General features: G+C 45.5%; 1 protein-coding gene across 1 annotated transcript; it reads left to right on the forward strand.

Annotated features, from left to right (window-relative positions):
• The first annotated feature begins 11,894 nt into the window (after nt 1-11,894).
• On the forward strand, nt 11,895-13,421 carry LOC139654259 (amphoterin-induced protein 1-like). The gene has a single exon (XM_071531346.1). It carries the CDS (start codon nt 11,895-11,897, stop codon nt 13,419-13,421), a length of 1,527 nt encoding a protein of 508 aa, XP_071387447.1.
• The last annotated feature ends 1,283 nt before the right edge of the window (nt 13,422-14,704 follow it).

The raw sequence follows: 14,704 nt of genomic DNA on the forward strand, positions 1-14,704 counted from the left end.
GTTTTCCAATATGCCAGACTGCCTGACTGCCTGACTGCAGTAAGGGAGGGATGGACAGCATGCGTCTTCTGTGCCGTATTGGGTCGAGACGCAGGTGGCTGAACCATCTCTGAATTTTCCTCATGTGGAGGAGTCCCAAGGGGACCACCACGTGACTTGCAGACATCATGTCTAGCAGACGCATCACAGACAGCGCCGTCACCACTCTGTGAGGTGCGTTGTGAGACAGCAGAGAGCTTAGCCCATCCAGCCTGGCTGGGGACAGCTTTGCTCTCATGGTGGCGGAGTTCAAGTCCACACCGGGTAAATTAACGACTGGGTGGGGAGCGGAGAGCTCTTTTGCCAGTTCATGGCGAAACCCAGTGTTTGCAGATGCTGTACAACTTCCACTGTGTGGAGTACAGCTTTCTCCTGGGAGTGAGCCATAAGGATTAGGTCGTTCAGGTAGAAAAAAACCCTGATCCCTTTTCTGCGTAATGGCTCCAGCGCCGTTTCCATACACTTGGAGAAGGTGCGCGGAGCCAGAGAGTAACCGAATGGTAACCAGTTGTACTGGTATTGGATTCCTTGGAAGGAGAAGGGCAGAAACTTCTTGTGCTTGGGAATGACAGGGATGTGGAAATATGCATCTCTCAGGTCGATGGATGTGAACCAATCGCCGGGACGCACGCATTCCAACACGTCTGATAGTTAACATGTGAAAAGGCCACTTCATAATGTATTTGTTGAACAGGGACAGGTCCAAAATCGGCCTCATCCCGCCTGTTTTCTTTGGTGTGAGAAAATAGCGGGAATAAAACCCCTCGTTCTCCTCTCCTGGAGTGACGGGAGAGATAGCTTCCTTCCCCAGAAGCTCTGCTAGTTCTGCCTTCAGGGCTGTTATCTCTGATTGAGATGACATGGTCGTTTCCACCACACCGAGAAATGGGGGGGGAGGACTGGCGAACTGGAGCGTGTAGCCCTTTGAAATCAACCTTGACATCCATGTATTCATGGGTAACAGGTTTTGCCACGCTGAGCAGTGCTCTGTAAGCGGGCGCGCGCACGTCTGTGGAGTATCCGATGCCATGGTATACAGCCAGCTCGTCGCCCTCTCCGCTGCTGTGAACCTCACAGCCCATGGGAGGGCGGAATGAAAAGGACTGGTGTTGGCCGGGAAGCTGGGAACGTATGACAGCATCCGCGTTCTGCTCCGTGTGCTCGAAGACTGAGTCTGAAAAAGGCCGTGCTGAGATACCACCACTAACTCAGCCCAATGGGAGGGAGGTGGTTGGTAATGCTTTACGGTCAGCGAAGCACATTTTAGTAGAGGATATATTACTCATTAAAATGTGAGGAAGTGACCGGGCAGCAGTGCTGCACTGTGTTGTGTGTGAGGCGGTGAGCCTCTGTGCATTGACCAATGAATGGCCCGTCGAGCCTGCCGAGTCGAAGTCGCCGGCGGAGGATACCGCGATGGGGGAGTAGGTGGTGCCGCAGCAGGTGCTCGTGGGGGCACAGCTGCAGCAGCGGGTGCAGGGCGCCTCCTCTTGGGGCGAGCATCCCTGTGCATTGGATGAGGCAGAGGTGCAGCTCTGCCCCAAAAGGTGTGTTTCCTCACCCTCTCCGCTTCCTCGGCCGCTTCCTGTAGGTGGGCTGTGGCACTTTGGAGGAGTGGTCCAGACAGCCCACTGGGGGCAATGGGACCATCCAGCAGCTCCCGTCAGATGAGAGGGGGAAGCTGAGCCATGTGCAGCCAGATGTTCCGCTGCACCATAGTCTGCCATGCCATGATCCTGGACGATGCCACCATTGTTGCCGTGGCAAGAGTCAGGACAGCCGTCATCGCTTTGCCAATGTTCGTGGCCAACTCTGGAGAAAAAGCCCCGGACTTGGTGGCCATGGCAGAGACAGCCGAGGACAACAGGGCGATATTGTTCTGCGCCGCCATGATCTGCACTGCACACTGGTGCGAGTAATCAGATAGGTGGGCGTAGGCTTGGTCTCCCGGCGTCAGCGGTGAAGGTTTCCACTTACCAAAAAAGGTAGCCTTGGGGAGGAGGATCGACACCAAGCTCTGTTCAAGCGGCGGAACGGAGGGAAACCTTTTTCTGTGTCCCCGTGGACCCTGGTGAAAGGTTCCCATCTGGGCACCGGAGCTTGCAGTTGTCTGGGGACGGAAAATGTTGCCTCTCTGAAGGGCTGAAGCTCTGAAAACCTGGGTGTTTGGCTGGCGGCTCCTGGACATACACATCTCTGCCTAAGAGGCCGTGAGCAGGTGCAGGTTGCTCTGCCGGCAACGCTATGCCCCTCAAATCCGCCGCCTGCTTAATGATGTCTGGCAAGTCCAGGAGAAGTCCTTTGGCGGCCGGCATGTGGCTGGCAGATTGGAGCGTAGAAGGAGAGGACCGCAGCAGCGGAGCTCCTTGCCGTGGTGGGGAAGGGGAAAGCCGCAATTGCGGGGCCCCATCCTCAAGGCCAGGCTCCAGGGCTCCCGACGGGGAGAATCGGGAGGAGAGCCTGAGATGGAGGGAGCCGAGCTGGCTGACTCGTCGTCCGGAGACACGGCGCCGTGGTCAGCCCAGCTACCGTCGCCGCTTCCTTCCACCTGAAGTGCCATGAAGGCGTCCGCCCGCCGCTGCAATTCCTCCACAGGCAGTCGAGCACAGTATTGGCAGGAGGCCTGCGGAGTCAACGCTAACCTGGCGTGAACGGCGCCCAGGCAAGCCTCGCAGTGGGGGTGGAGGTCTGACGGCAGGATGTAGCCAGTTCGGCAGGCGGTACACAAGCAGACAGCTCCTCCGGCGCGGTGAGACGACTTCTTCATCTTCTTCTTCTTCTTCTTGACTGCTTGATCGCTGAAGAAATTTTGGGAGCAGAGCTCAGGTCCCGACGCTGTATATTCTATAGTTGAGGACCTGAGTGTAGCCACTGTAGCGTAAGTGGTGGGAAAGAAAATCTTCAGACTGCGCATGCGTGAGAGGGATAAACCCAACAGCGACAGCTCTTAGAGGGCTACGCCTATACGAAATAGAACACTTTGTTCAGACCATCAATTCAGTCTCTAATACAAAGGAGCCCAGTCAAAATGTTTCACGGCATGTTTCATTTCTGTTCACACAGAAAAGCTTAACTCTGGAAATATCTACACCGTTTCTCTCTTTCTGGCTTCAGTTGGAGGGAGGTGAATATAATACATCTGACTCACGCACTAATAGAGTTAATATGGATCTGTTACTGTAATAAGGAAAATATGAACCTGACTCTTTTTGCAGTGGCCTGTGTCAATTTTCAGAGAAGATGCCATGAAGTGTCTGATGACAATATATGATACTGATACCCTATCAGGGGCGGGAGGGACAGTTTATTTTTGGTGCTACTGTCCATTGTTGAACAACAACCATGCCTTGGAAACTGATCCTTTGTGAACTCCAATCTTCATTAATCCCAGTCAATGTACAAGTAATGTACAAGTCTCCAGCTTATAATCAACCCTAAGAAATAGCTTTACTTTAAGGCCTACAATGCAATGATATTTGGTAATGCTGTATTTTACAGCCCGCTAATTACGGTGTAACTAGTTTGTGATTATGAGGTACTAATAAAATAAAATGCTGTAGTTACAGGGTAACAAAACAAGAAGTCTGGGAATTAATGGGTAACAATTTTGTAATTATGAGAGATTTATAAAGTAGTTATGGTGTAACTGTTTTTGTAATTACTGCATTCTTAAAAAGACTTACAAGGTACAATAACTTAATTGGGGGGGCTAAACAAATGTTATCGGTACTTTTTCCCTGTAGTTATGGAGTAAGTATTTAAACCCTAAATTGTTTTATAAAAGGATTATGAAGGTTTTTATTGCGCATTTTATATTATAAAATTGACATATTTTATATTTCATCTCAACATACTGTATGATGACAGGAGTTCAGAAGTGGACTGCAGGTGAGAGGGCAGTCAAGCAGGGCTTTGGCTCATCTGCTTCTGTCTGGCAGGTCTGTTGGAGCGGCGTCTCTGCTGTTGCAGCCATGTTGTCAGCAGATTCCTTGTTCTTCCTCCGGAATATGCGGGATAGCCAAGAAAAGAAGCCACGCTTCTTCTTCTTTGGTGTTGTCGACAGGCTTTCGAAACTCTGAGGTCCTGTAGGTTTGACCAGCTGGACAGGTGAAAGTGTCTTTTCCAGGGTCAGACCGCACAGATCCTTGGTGTCCTTCACAGTTTCAACCACAAGGCTTGATGGAGCTTTAACCTCAACCTGGATGGCGGGAGCCTGGGACTCCTGAAGCAGGTTGGTTGATCCTTCCTTAAGCAGGTGAATCAGGGTGTATTCAAGAGAGACGAGGAGAACCTCCTCTGAGATGGTGTTATTGTCAGGTCCAGCAGAGAGGACAGTGACTTTTGTTCCCTCACAGCATTCAGGTTGATGCAGGACGGTGACAGAGCTTTCAGCAGCGGCCTCAGTCTGTGCACAAAATTTGACCGTTTCCCTCTTGATGATAAAAGGACATTGTTCTTCCTCCAAGTCCTGGAGGAACAGCATCAGTTCAGAATCAGCTTTGACGATTGGCTCCCATTCATCAAGATGATCTTGAGTAGGAGCATGGTGTGCAGCGCAGGCAGCCATGAATGTAGAACTCACTGTTGAGGAAGCAGAGATGTGCTTTTCACCAAGTTCCTCCTCCTCCAGGAGGACTGAGAGGAACTGCATCAGGTGAGAATCAGTGCTGCTTACAACAGGTTCCCATTTGTCAAGCTGGTCCAGAGTCAGCCCACATTGTGGGGAGCAGTCAACTGCAAATCTAGAGAGATGTGATGAAGCGTAGAGGAGCTCCTCACCAAATCTCTCCTTCTCCAACTCACAGTGGGATTTGAACAGTGGCTCCCACTCATCCAGGCGGCCCAGAGTGGATCCACAGGGTGAGCAGCAGTCAGCCATTAATCCAGATGTGTCACATGGGGGGGCACAGAGGTATCTCTTTCCAACTGCCTCCAGGTGGTAGTCATCGTCAAAACCAAAGGGAGTGATGAAGCAGCCTGAATCTCTCAATGATTTGAGCAGGGTGGACTGAGCCTCGACATGCTGAGCTGGGTGGATGGATGCTCCAGCATTTCCTAATGCTGTGTCCTCGGTCATGAGAGGAGACTCTTTCTCTGTGGGAGGAAGGTCTCCTTTGTCCATATCCAAGAGACGTTTGTATGCTGATGAAGCTGTGCTGGCTATTGGTTCCCATATATTGAGGCTCTCAAATCCACAAGCAGATTTGGAGCTGAGACCAACAGCAGACTGAGGTGAAAGGTCACAGTCAAGCTCAGCAGTCACTCCAGAGAAACTAGAGGCTTCAGCATAAAGGTATTGCTCCTTATTCAGGACTTTCGCAAACATGCAGTTGATGTTTTCATGGCGATCGTCATTAAGCGCATTGAGTTGAGTGAACATTTGCATGGATGCTGAAAGAAATGCAATGGTGACATCTTAATAATCAAATAATCATAAGGCCACCTGGTGTAGCTTCATTCAAGGTCAACATGCTTCATCATAGCTTCATCTTATGCCTTTCATCATAGTTTTGTTTCAACAACAAATTTAAGTGTGAATTTACAATGTAAATACAACTAAGGAAGAACTGGACACAAATCCAAGTCCTTCAACACAAACAACTAGTCTGTCCTGACTGTCTGTCTCTTGTTTGTCTGTTCAGCAAAATCCTCTGTACCAATCTTTTCCTGTTAAATAATAAAATTACATACATGTGGCTTACCAAGATGGAAATCACTCTCCATGTTTTCCTTTCTAAAAGGTAGATATTGTTGATGTTTCTCCAAACAAATGCAACGTGAGTTTTCTGTCTCAATTTGCAGGTGAACACCGATCAGAGATGAAACTGTGAGTCTGTGTTTGTCTTCAGGTCAATCGCTCCTTTATGACACTGACATTCTAAATCCTATGAACTCTTCTGCATTCTGTGCAGCTGCATTATGACTCATCAGATGAAGCTCAGGCCCCAGTAAACTTTGATGACAGAGATGTCTCACTTCGTACATGGTTTATAAACTACACATGATTAAAAAACACATAACTGAATATTTGGAATTTGATATTGTATTTGTTATGCGGAAAACATCTATTTAATTGCTACTATTGCACTTTCACTGTTTTAAGCCACACGTTAGCTCACTCTAATCTTACCTACTACTGTTACTACTATTACCTATTACTACTACTTATATTTGAGGGGATACTTTAGGAAAATAAAAAGAAAAGTTATTAATCTTCAATTCAGCTTTTCAGGTGTAGAGTTTCTTTTTTCCAGAACAGCCTGTGCATCAACCCATGTAGTTAATAGGAACATGGGCAGCACTTTACAATGGCCTTTTCCCAGTGCATGAACCTTTAAGCATTTAAGCATTTGTTTAGTCCCCCCTAATTATGTTACTGTACCCTGTAAGTCTTTTTTAATAATTACTGAATTGTTACCCCTTAATTCCCGGACTTCTTGTTTTGTTACCCTGTAAATACAGCATTGTTATTTGATTAGTATCCCATAATTACAAACTAGTTATACTGTAATTAGTGGGCTGTAAAATAAAGCGTTACCTGATATTTTTATGAAAAACAAAGAAATGCGCCAGTATATTGTTTGTCTGCTGCCCCTGAAAAAAATGTCCTTCTTATTCTCCAATTACTCAGCATTAGTCTGTGACATGGCTTAACAAGAGTTGAGACTCCACTGGAGCAGTCACTTGTGTGTAATTCAACACTGATGACCCAAGGAAGTCTAGAAAGATCAGTTGTGACCACACTAATTACCAAAGGATTATATGCATTCAACCTATGTTGGAATAGCTGTGCAATTTGATGCTATAGCCACACAATGCTCTACATAAAATCATAATGGTATATGAGCTTATTTCCTTACCATAGTGTTTCTACAATTAGTTTAGCTTTTCAGCTATCTGTGCATCTATTGTCTGAAAAAATGAAACCTGTCAACCAATATGTGCATCAACATGTATAGCACCAATTTTGACAAAATGCTTTGATCCACTTACAGTTTTCCAGCTGTTCTTCTGCAGAGCAGAGGCTGATCTCATTTAGCTGATGGAGTGCAGTGGGCCGGTTGGATATTACCCTAACCTGCTGTCACTGCCCCTGTGCTGCACCTCATTTATAATTCACTACAGAACCGTAAATCTCCTGAGAGCATTACGCCCATCCACCAGGCTGCTGCCTAAACCAACCACGCTATCTGATACTTTTCCAACCAAATGCATCTCAAGTTGAATCAGCTGTGTGAACAGGTTGTTGTGACAGCAAGAGGCGAGTTTACATTACCTGCTCTGGGACTAAAATCACAACTGCCAGGGAAGGACAAACAATCTGGTAACGACGGTACATATGCAAACACTCCATTCAGCTGCTTCAGCTTCTTTCATCAGTGATTGAATGAATCATCACAGTTTTGGGAAATGTAAGGCTGCATCAGTATTGTCCTATGTGTAGATTTCCTTTAGGAATTTTAGAGCCTTGCCATATTATACATAGTATAATTATGAACTTGTTTCTTTGCACATCCGTCCGAGACACATATAAATGTTATGTGGAAGAAAAATTTAACATACATGTATGAACAGATGAACTAGGGTCCCCAATGGGGAATGCACGGGAATGCACTGCTCTTGATGAATGGTCACCTCACTGTAACCTTCGTGCTGTAACTTACTAGGCCAGAGGTCTCTTGTCAGTAGTGGCTCCTGGATGTCCCAGATTATCTGTAAATCCTCTATACTAAGACATAACACATGTTGCTGTGACTCTGATTCTATGACCTGGTCCCATGTCAGCACATTCTGTGCGTCCTTGAAAGATACTTAAAGACCAGCTCAATCCTATTCTCCTTCGAAGAAGTGTACGGGGCACCCTGCTGTGTACATCTCTTCCTCTTCGAAGACTCCTCTTTAATAAATATATTCAACTAAGACGAACCTCTGACTCAAGAACCTTTTTCCTCAACATGTTATAACATTACATTACACATATAATGTTGTAACATATTTCATCAGAGGCATCACATTGCAATGGCAGCCACCAGGTCATTGCAATGCTACCCCAGATTGTGGCAGTAATACTATACATTCGGATAACACCTAAAGAGAACATACTGGATTACAGAAAATGTGTGTGTGTCTGTGTGTGTGTGTGTGTGCATGTGTGTGTGTGTGTGTGTGCATGTGTGTGTGTGTGTGTGTGTGTGTGTGTGTGTGTGTGTGTGTGTGTGTGTGTGTGTGCGCGTGCATATGTGCGCACACACACATCTCTCTCTGTGTCTCTGTGCCTAATGCTTTAAAAATCTCTGATAGTCATGGGTAATTGCTGCTATTAAGATCCATGTCACATTGTAATATGGTAGAGGTTGCAGAGGCATACCTCATTTGTGATTCTATAGAGTGGGATAAGAGCTGGGATGTTGCAAACAGTAAACTCTAAATGATTCAGCATTTTCCTTTTCAATCTACATCACAATGTATCTCGCTTAACACATTCCTGTATTGCACAGCAGCTCAGTAAAAGAACAATGGTGATTTCCACCTAGAAAATAGAGCAGTATAAACACACGCAAGCACAGTAAACTCATGGAAACACATATAGACTCACATTTCAGCAGTGTTTATGATACATAGCTTGGGTACTATGGAGGAAAGCTTGGAATGGAAAGGTTGCCTTGGCCATCTCTCATAATTCATCCGCAGAGACAAAAAGACCACAATGTAGCATAAATGGATGTGGGAGTGGGTATAAGGCCAATATTTGAATGAGCTTTTTATCATCAAAGTGAAAACCAAGTTGTGACACACACCCATCACACCCTTGAAGGCATGAGTCATTTTCAATGTGGAAAAAGATAGGGGAAAGAGGGGGGGTATACAAAATAGTTGAAGGTGAAAGTGAATCGACACCAGCTCTTTATTTTAATCTGATGGTAGCTCTTGAGTCACAGTATCTCTCTCTTTGGCAATCAAGTACAACTTAACATGGCAGCACATCAATAACGGTTCCAAAAAGGTTTTGGGTTAAACAGCCATTGTCCTGCTTACTTTTTTTTAAACCCTTTATCAAAAGGGGGCTCCAAAAGGGTTCCTCAATATAAAAGGCTCTCTAAGGAACATATTCCCATTATTTTTTCTGAAAGATTTACACCATTGTCAGAAAGGTTTGCTTGACTTTGATTCATCACCTGGTTTACCTTGGGAAAGAATTCTGATGATTTATAGTGTAAGCTCAGAGACTAATCATATATATCGTATAAGAAAATTTGCTCCTCAGTGTCATCGGTGGCTCAGTTGATAAAAACATCATAGAGGTCATTACGAACTGATCAGGTTCAAATCCAAAGCAGAAATTGAGGTAGTAAGATTGTTTTTATTTAGTTTTATTTAAAGTCTGTGGCATGTAAGCACTAGCTGGACAATGTAACTGGACAGTGTGACCTTCTGTGTGACTTGATCCTCCGGTGAAATCCTGCCCTGATTTCTTGTCACAGTCACCACTTCTCACTTGACGTCACCACTTCCTCTTTGTGGCCATTTTACAGGCATTTCACACCCTTGCTTATAAGCATTTGGACTCATGTTAGTGGGTATGTCAAATGACAGCAAGAGAAATCAAGACATTGCTATTTGTCTGTTCTTTACATGTTGAATTGACCAAACATGACAATATTTTTTCCATGGACACACTGTGCTCTCATTCTGTTTGCTTTCTTTTACAGCACTACAGCAACAACTAATTGCTGACCTTGGCACCAATAGCAACCAGACCAGTGGACCATTCAATCCTCATGTCTCTTTTTGTGCAGTGGGGGTGGAGGCTTGTGACCAGGCAAGCTGAACCTCTGGACTGGTAAAGTCTGAAAGGACAGAAACAATAACAGCTCTCACCTCTCTCAACAACTATGTGAAAGTGTCTTAGAACAAGGTAATCTACAACTGTATTGGAGCTACTCAGCAGCCAACAGTACATGAGTATGGTTGTATTTTCCAGTATATATTAGTGTGAGTGTTTGTCTGTTTTCCTAACACTGCATCTATGTGGTGAGAATAAGAATATACTCAAAGTCAAGTTACCTGGTAAAAAACATAAGGGATAAAATCTGAAAAAAGGGCTTGAATTAGGTGCTCACTAAAATGAATGTGAATAAACAAATGAGCTAAAGTGACAATGCTCTATAAACCATACTCATGTAATGTAATGCAATGACTGCATCAAAAATGTCTCTGTAAACAAATTAGGTAATTCCATCCAGTTGACAGGACATGATGCTGAGCTCCTTGCTTGAACCACACGCTGTGCTACTCTAAACTGTATTGATCCTTCTCGCAGTACTGCATGCACATCACGTCCTGTGCTAAAGACCAGCTGCAGTTCAGACAGACCGTGATAGTGTTTGCCCTGCCCTTCGCCAGAGGAACAAGGTGAAGCAGAAGAAAGGGCTTCATCACTGAAGAGAACAATACAAATCCCCAGTCAACGCTCTTGGAGCCATCACCCACTAATAAGCCCTTAATAGGACAGAAAGATAAGCTAAACCTCCTCCAAGGATCCCCTTTGTTTAAAGAAAAATGCAAAAAAAAAAAAAAAAAGTCAATTATCTAATGAACACTAATCAGAGAAAAGAAAAAAGACAAAAGCCACAATCAACCTTCAGCCTCTTAATAGCTCATGTCAAAGATTGCTAATTTCCCTCATTTCTACCACAAGGAGTCATTCAGCAACGACGAAAAAAACGGGTCAAAGATTTAAAATAGCTTATTTCAGTCACACAATGTCACGTTGCTGTTATGACTGTCAGCTTAATAACAATGTACTGTACTAGCTCAGCGGGATGCTGCAGCGTAACAGCCCACCAACAAGAGCCGGTGTATCACCTTGTCAGAATAGTTCTTGCACTTATATTGTTTATTGATTGCAATTTTAGCGTTCAGTTTTAAATATCGCCCCTTGTGTATCAGTAAACTTCTGTATCAATAATCTTAAGTGTGTGTGTGAGAGCGAGAGAGCGAGCGAGAGAGAGAGAGACAGAGAGAGAGAGGGGAAGTGTGACACACCCCCTGCTCTGCTGTGTGAGCCCCTCGGATCAATAATCAGATGGTTGCTTTTCCTCGGCAGGCAGGACCGCAGAGAGCCTTTCCCGGTCGTCTTCCTCAATTGGTTCGCCAGCAGGTTCAGATGAAACACAAGAAGGGACTGCTGCCGATTGCTGCCGCTCAGATGAGGATGAGGATGATGTCCTGTGGCGGATCACCTCCGAGGCTGGACGGTTGAAGATTGCCTTCCACCTTTTTTGCTGCGCGTCTTAAGAAATCATCGGAAGGTAAGCATTCTCGGGCAGGACACTTCTACCTGGATGTTCAACATATTTTTCTGTGATAGTGAGTATTGACTGAGAAAAAAATATCATGGGATGAGCGGGATAAAACACACAACGCTATGTTTACGACATTATTTACAGAATGAGTAGCCTAGGCTATATACACCGATATTAGATTTTGATGTAGAGCTTAATTATGGGAATTCACTGATGCTATTATGGTGGCATTTTTTTTGCTGACGTGTAGATCTACCAGAACTTTTTGGCCGGTGACTTGGCTGGTGCAATGCACCCCTGTGTGCGTTAGAGCATGAAGTGCGCATAGGCACGAGCGCTGCGACTATAGTCATGGCATCATTACCATCTCATATGACGGCGGAATGACATCATAGCTTGAATTTTGATCTTCAGTCAGAGTTTTGATTGCCTGCTCATTGTACAATATGTCCTTACAGCTCCATGAGGCTCCACTGTGAAGACTAGGCTAACATCCAGATCCAGATCCAGATCCAGATACAGTTTATTCCCTGGCCCAACCTTGACATGATGGGAGGGCTGCTCTGCATTTCTCACCGTGCCTTGGAAGTTGTATTTAGAAGAGGGTTCCTTACAATCCTACCTCTGGTTTTACTGTTGCCAGCAATAAGAATCAATGGCCAGTTTATGGGAATCCGAAGCCCCCTTGACTGCCACAAGACTTGTGTGTGTGCCAGCAACATCATCAGCTGTTCCAAGATTAATCTAACCTCCGTACCCACAGCTCTTCCACAATACACAGCTGTGTTGGACCTCAGCTTCAACTCCATCGTCCAGCTACGTGCTGAATGGACCCCAGTCAAACTCAGCAGTCTACACAGCCTCCTGCTCAGCCACAACGGCCTCACCTTCCTCTCCTCTGAAGCTTTTGTGTATGTGACAAAGCTTCGTTACCTGGACCTATCCTCAAATGGCCTCCGCCTGCTGGAGGAACTCATCTTTGAGCCCCTGGAGCACCTGGAGGTGTTGCTGCTTTATAACAACCACATCTCCCAAATTGACCGCTCTGCCTTCTCTGGCCTAAACCAGCTGCAGAAGCTCTATCTGAGCCAGAACCAGATCTCACGCTTCCCCATGGAACTGGTGAAGGAGAGGAGCCGGCTAGAAACTCTCACCCTCCTGGATGTCTCCTCCAACCGAATTAAAGTCCTGCCCCTCCAGGAGCTCCAGGCTCTGCCCGCCTGGATCAAGAACAGCCTCTACTTCCATAATAACGCTCTGCCCTGCAGCTGTGAGCTGTACAACCTGCTGGCTCGCTGGCACCTGCAGCAGCTCAGCTCTGCCACTGACTTCAGGGACGACCATACATGCTTGCTGCCAGGGTTGCAGAAAGAGAAGATGACCACACTGGATCTGAACTGCAGTGAGGTCAGCATTATGGATGAGGAGGCCTACCTGGACCAGTTCCTGGTGCTGAACTGTGACACCAGGCAGAAGGATATGGAGAAGAGCTGGGCGCTGCCTGGTAACATCCCGGTGTCCCCGACCAACATGAGCGCCATGAAGCTTCGTGATGGCAGCCTCCAGATCGGGCCCCTTAAGGTGGAAGACTCTGGGGTCTACACCTGCTATGCCACCAGCGACTCCTTCAACGAGACCCTGTATGTAACTGTGGTGGTGTATAACTCCACAAAGCGCGGCGGGCTGGAGAACATGAAGACGGCCTACACTACCCTGATGGGATGTTTGGCCAGTATAGTTATGATCCTCATCTACCTCTACCTCACACCCTGCCGCTGCGCCTGCTGCCCAGGCCAGGGCCTGAGTAAGAGCGTCCCCGGGAGTCTCCGCTCTTCAACTGTTAGCATCTCTCAAGTTCATGAGGAGACGGGGCAAGAAGGGTGGGAAGGTGGCGCCAAGGACTTCCTTAACAGGCGTGTGGCCTTCCTGGAGCCCAAGGACCAGCTGGAGCAGAATGGGAGGTTGAACCCAATAGGAGAGGAAGATGAGGAGTGGCAGGGCGACAACCAAGAGAGAAGGAGGTCTGATGCAGAGTCTATTAGCTCTGTGTGCTCCGATACCCCCATGGTAATGTAAAAGTGAGTGTCAGAGCCTAAAGGTTAAGACAGTGATGATGCGGTGAAATGGCTGCTTCACACTCTACAGAACTTTGTATCCTTTGAACGTATGCAAGATGTAAAAGTTATCATCTCACAGCTAAAATAAGTACAAGCTCTAGTTGGCTCTCACAGTTGGTGGCATTGTTGTAAGGGTTAGGGTTAGCATGTGCTTTTGATAAATGAATTGGCTGATGCAATATCCTAATAAGACTGATGTAAAAAAAACATTCCAAAACATAATGTCCAGAAGTGTAGTTGGAGTCCCTAAATTCCCTCCCTGATTTTGGTGAATGAATTTAAATCAGTCATAAAAACAAATTATGCAGGATTGGAAAAGACCTGACTAATGCCACTTTTTTGTGCTTTTTGAAGAAACTATTTTCTGTTTTTTGTTGGAGGCACCTCCAAAATTATCTTTCAAAGAATGCTATGTAATCTCGCAGTGGAAAGCCTTTCCAGTAGTCTCACTTCTGCTGGGGTGAATTTTCACCAAAAAAGAGGAAATTTGTTTGAAATGCTTATTGCCTGACCCTGCGAAAGGGGCTGCACAATAAATCTTTAACAGGAAATTAAATGGAAAATTAAAAATGGCTGTGTGAATGTTAGACAATTGTCTTCAAGCATATCCATGTTACAGCTTGAAATTTTGCATCTTTTAATGTGAGTCCCTCAGAGGGACCTCAGAGGGTCCCTAAAGAGTTCCCCTTAAAAACTTCAAAGTGAAGTATCACTAAATTTCAATATGATTACCCAAGGAGTAGCACTAATTACTCAAAGACAAAAACAGCATGAAGACTTTTTTTGATGTTGCTCATTAATTTGACAGCTTCTAAAAATCCTGAGCCCACTTTAAATGAAGGATGTTCATGGTTTGAGGCGCTGGCAGTGACGCTGCATACTGCCAAGACGAGGAGTTGCAGAGATGAGAGACAGAGGCTGCCGCTGGAAAGAAAAACACATCCAGTTCACTGAACCGAGAGGATTTCTTCGGTGTGTAGCTTGCAGAACTCATTTTATCAGTACCTACTACAGCAAGTTATTTCATAGTTTTTGCTATATTTTACATTCCTGTTTCAAATAGGTTTGCGTGACCCTTACAAGATGTCATAGTGTAAGGATTACTGTTCTGCATGTTTATTAAATTAAAAATAGTTTTTCATCTTCAAAAATACTTATTGGACCATCTAGGATCCTAGGAGTTCAGTTTTAGATTGGGTTTTCATGATAATGAGTTCAGATTCCAATAATAAATCAATTTTC

This window comes from Centroberyx affinis, unplaced genomic scaffold (genome assembly GCF_046629955.1).
Source record: "Centroberyx affinis isolate AG114_WGS23_722 - 3 ecotype Tasmania unplaced genomic scaffold, CSIRO-AGI_Caff_v1 ptg002066l_1, whole genome shotgun sequence".
Classification (NCBI taxonomy): domain Eukaryota; kingdom Metazoa; phylum Chordata; class Actinopteri; order Beryciformes; family Berycidae; genus Centroberyx; species Centroberyx affinis.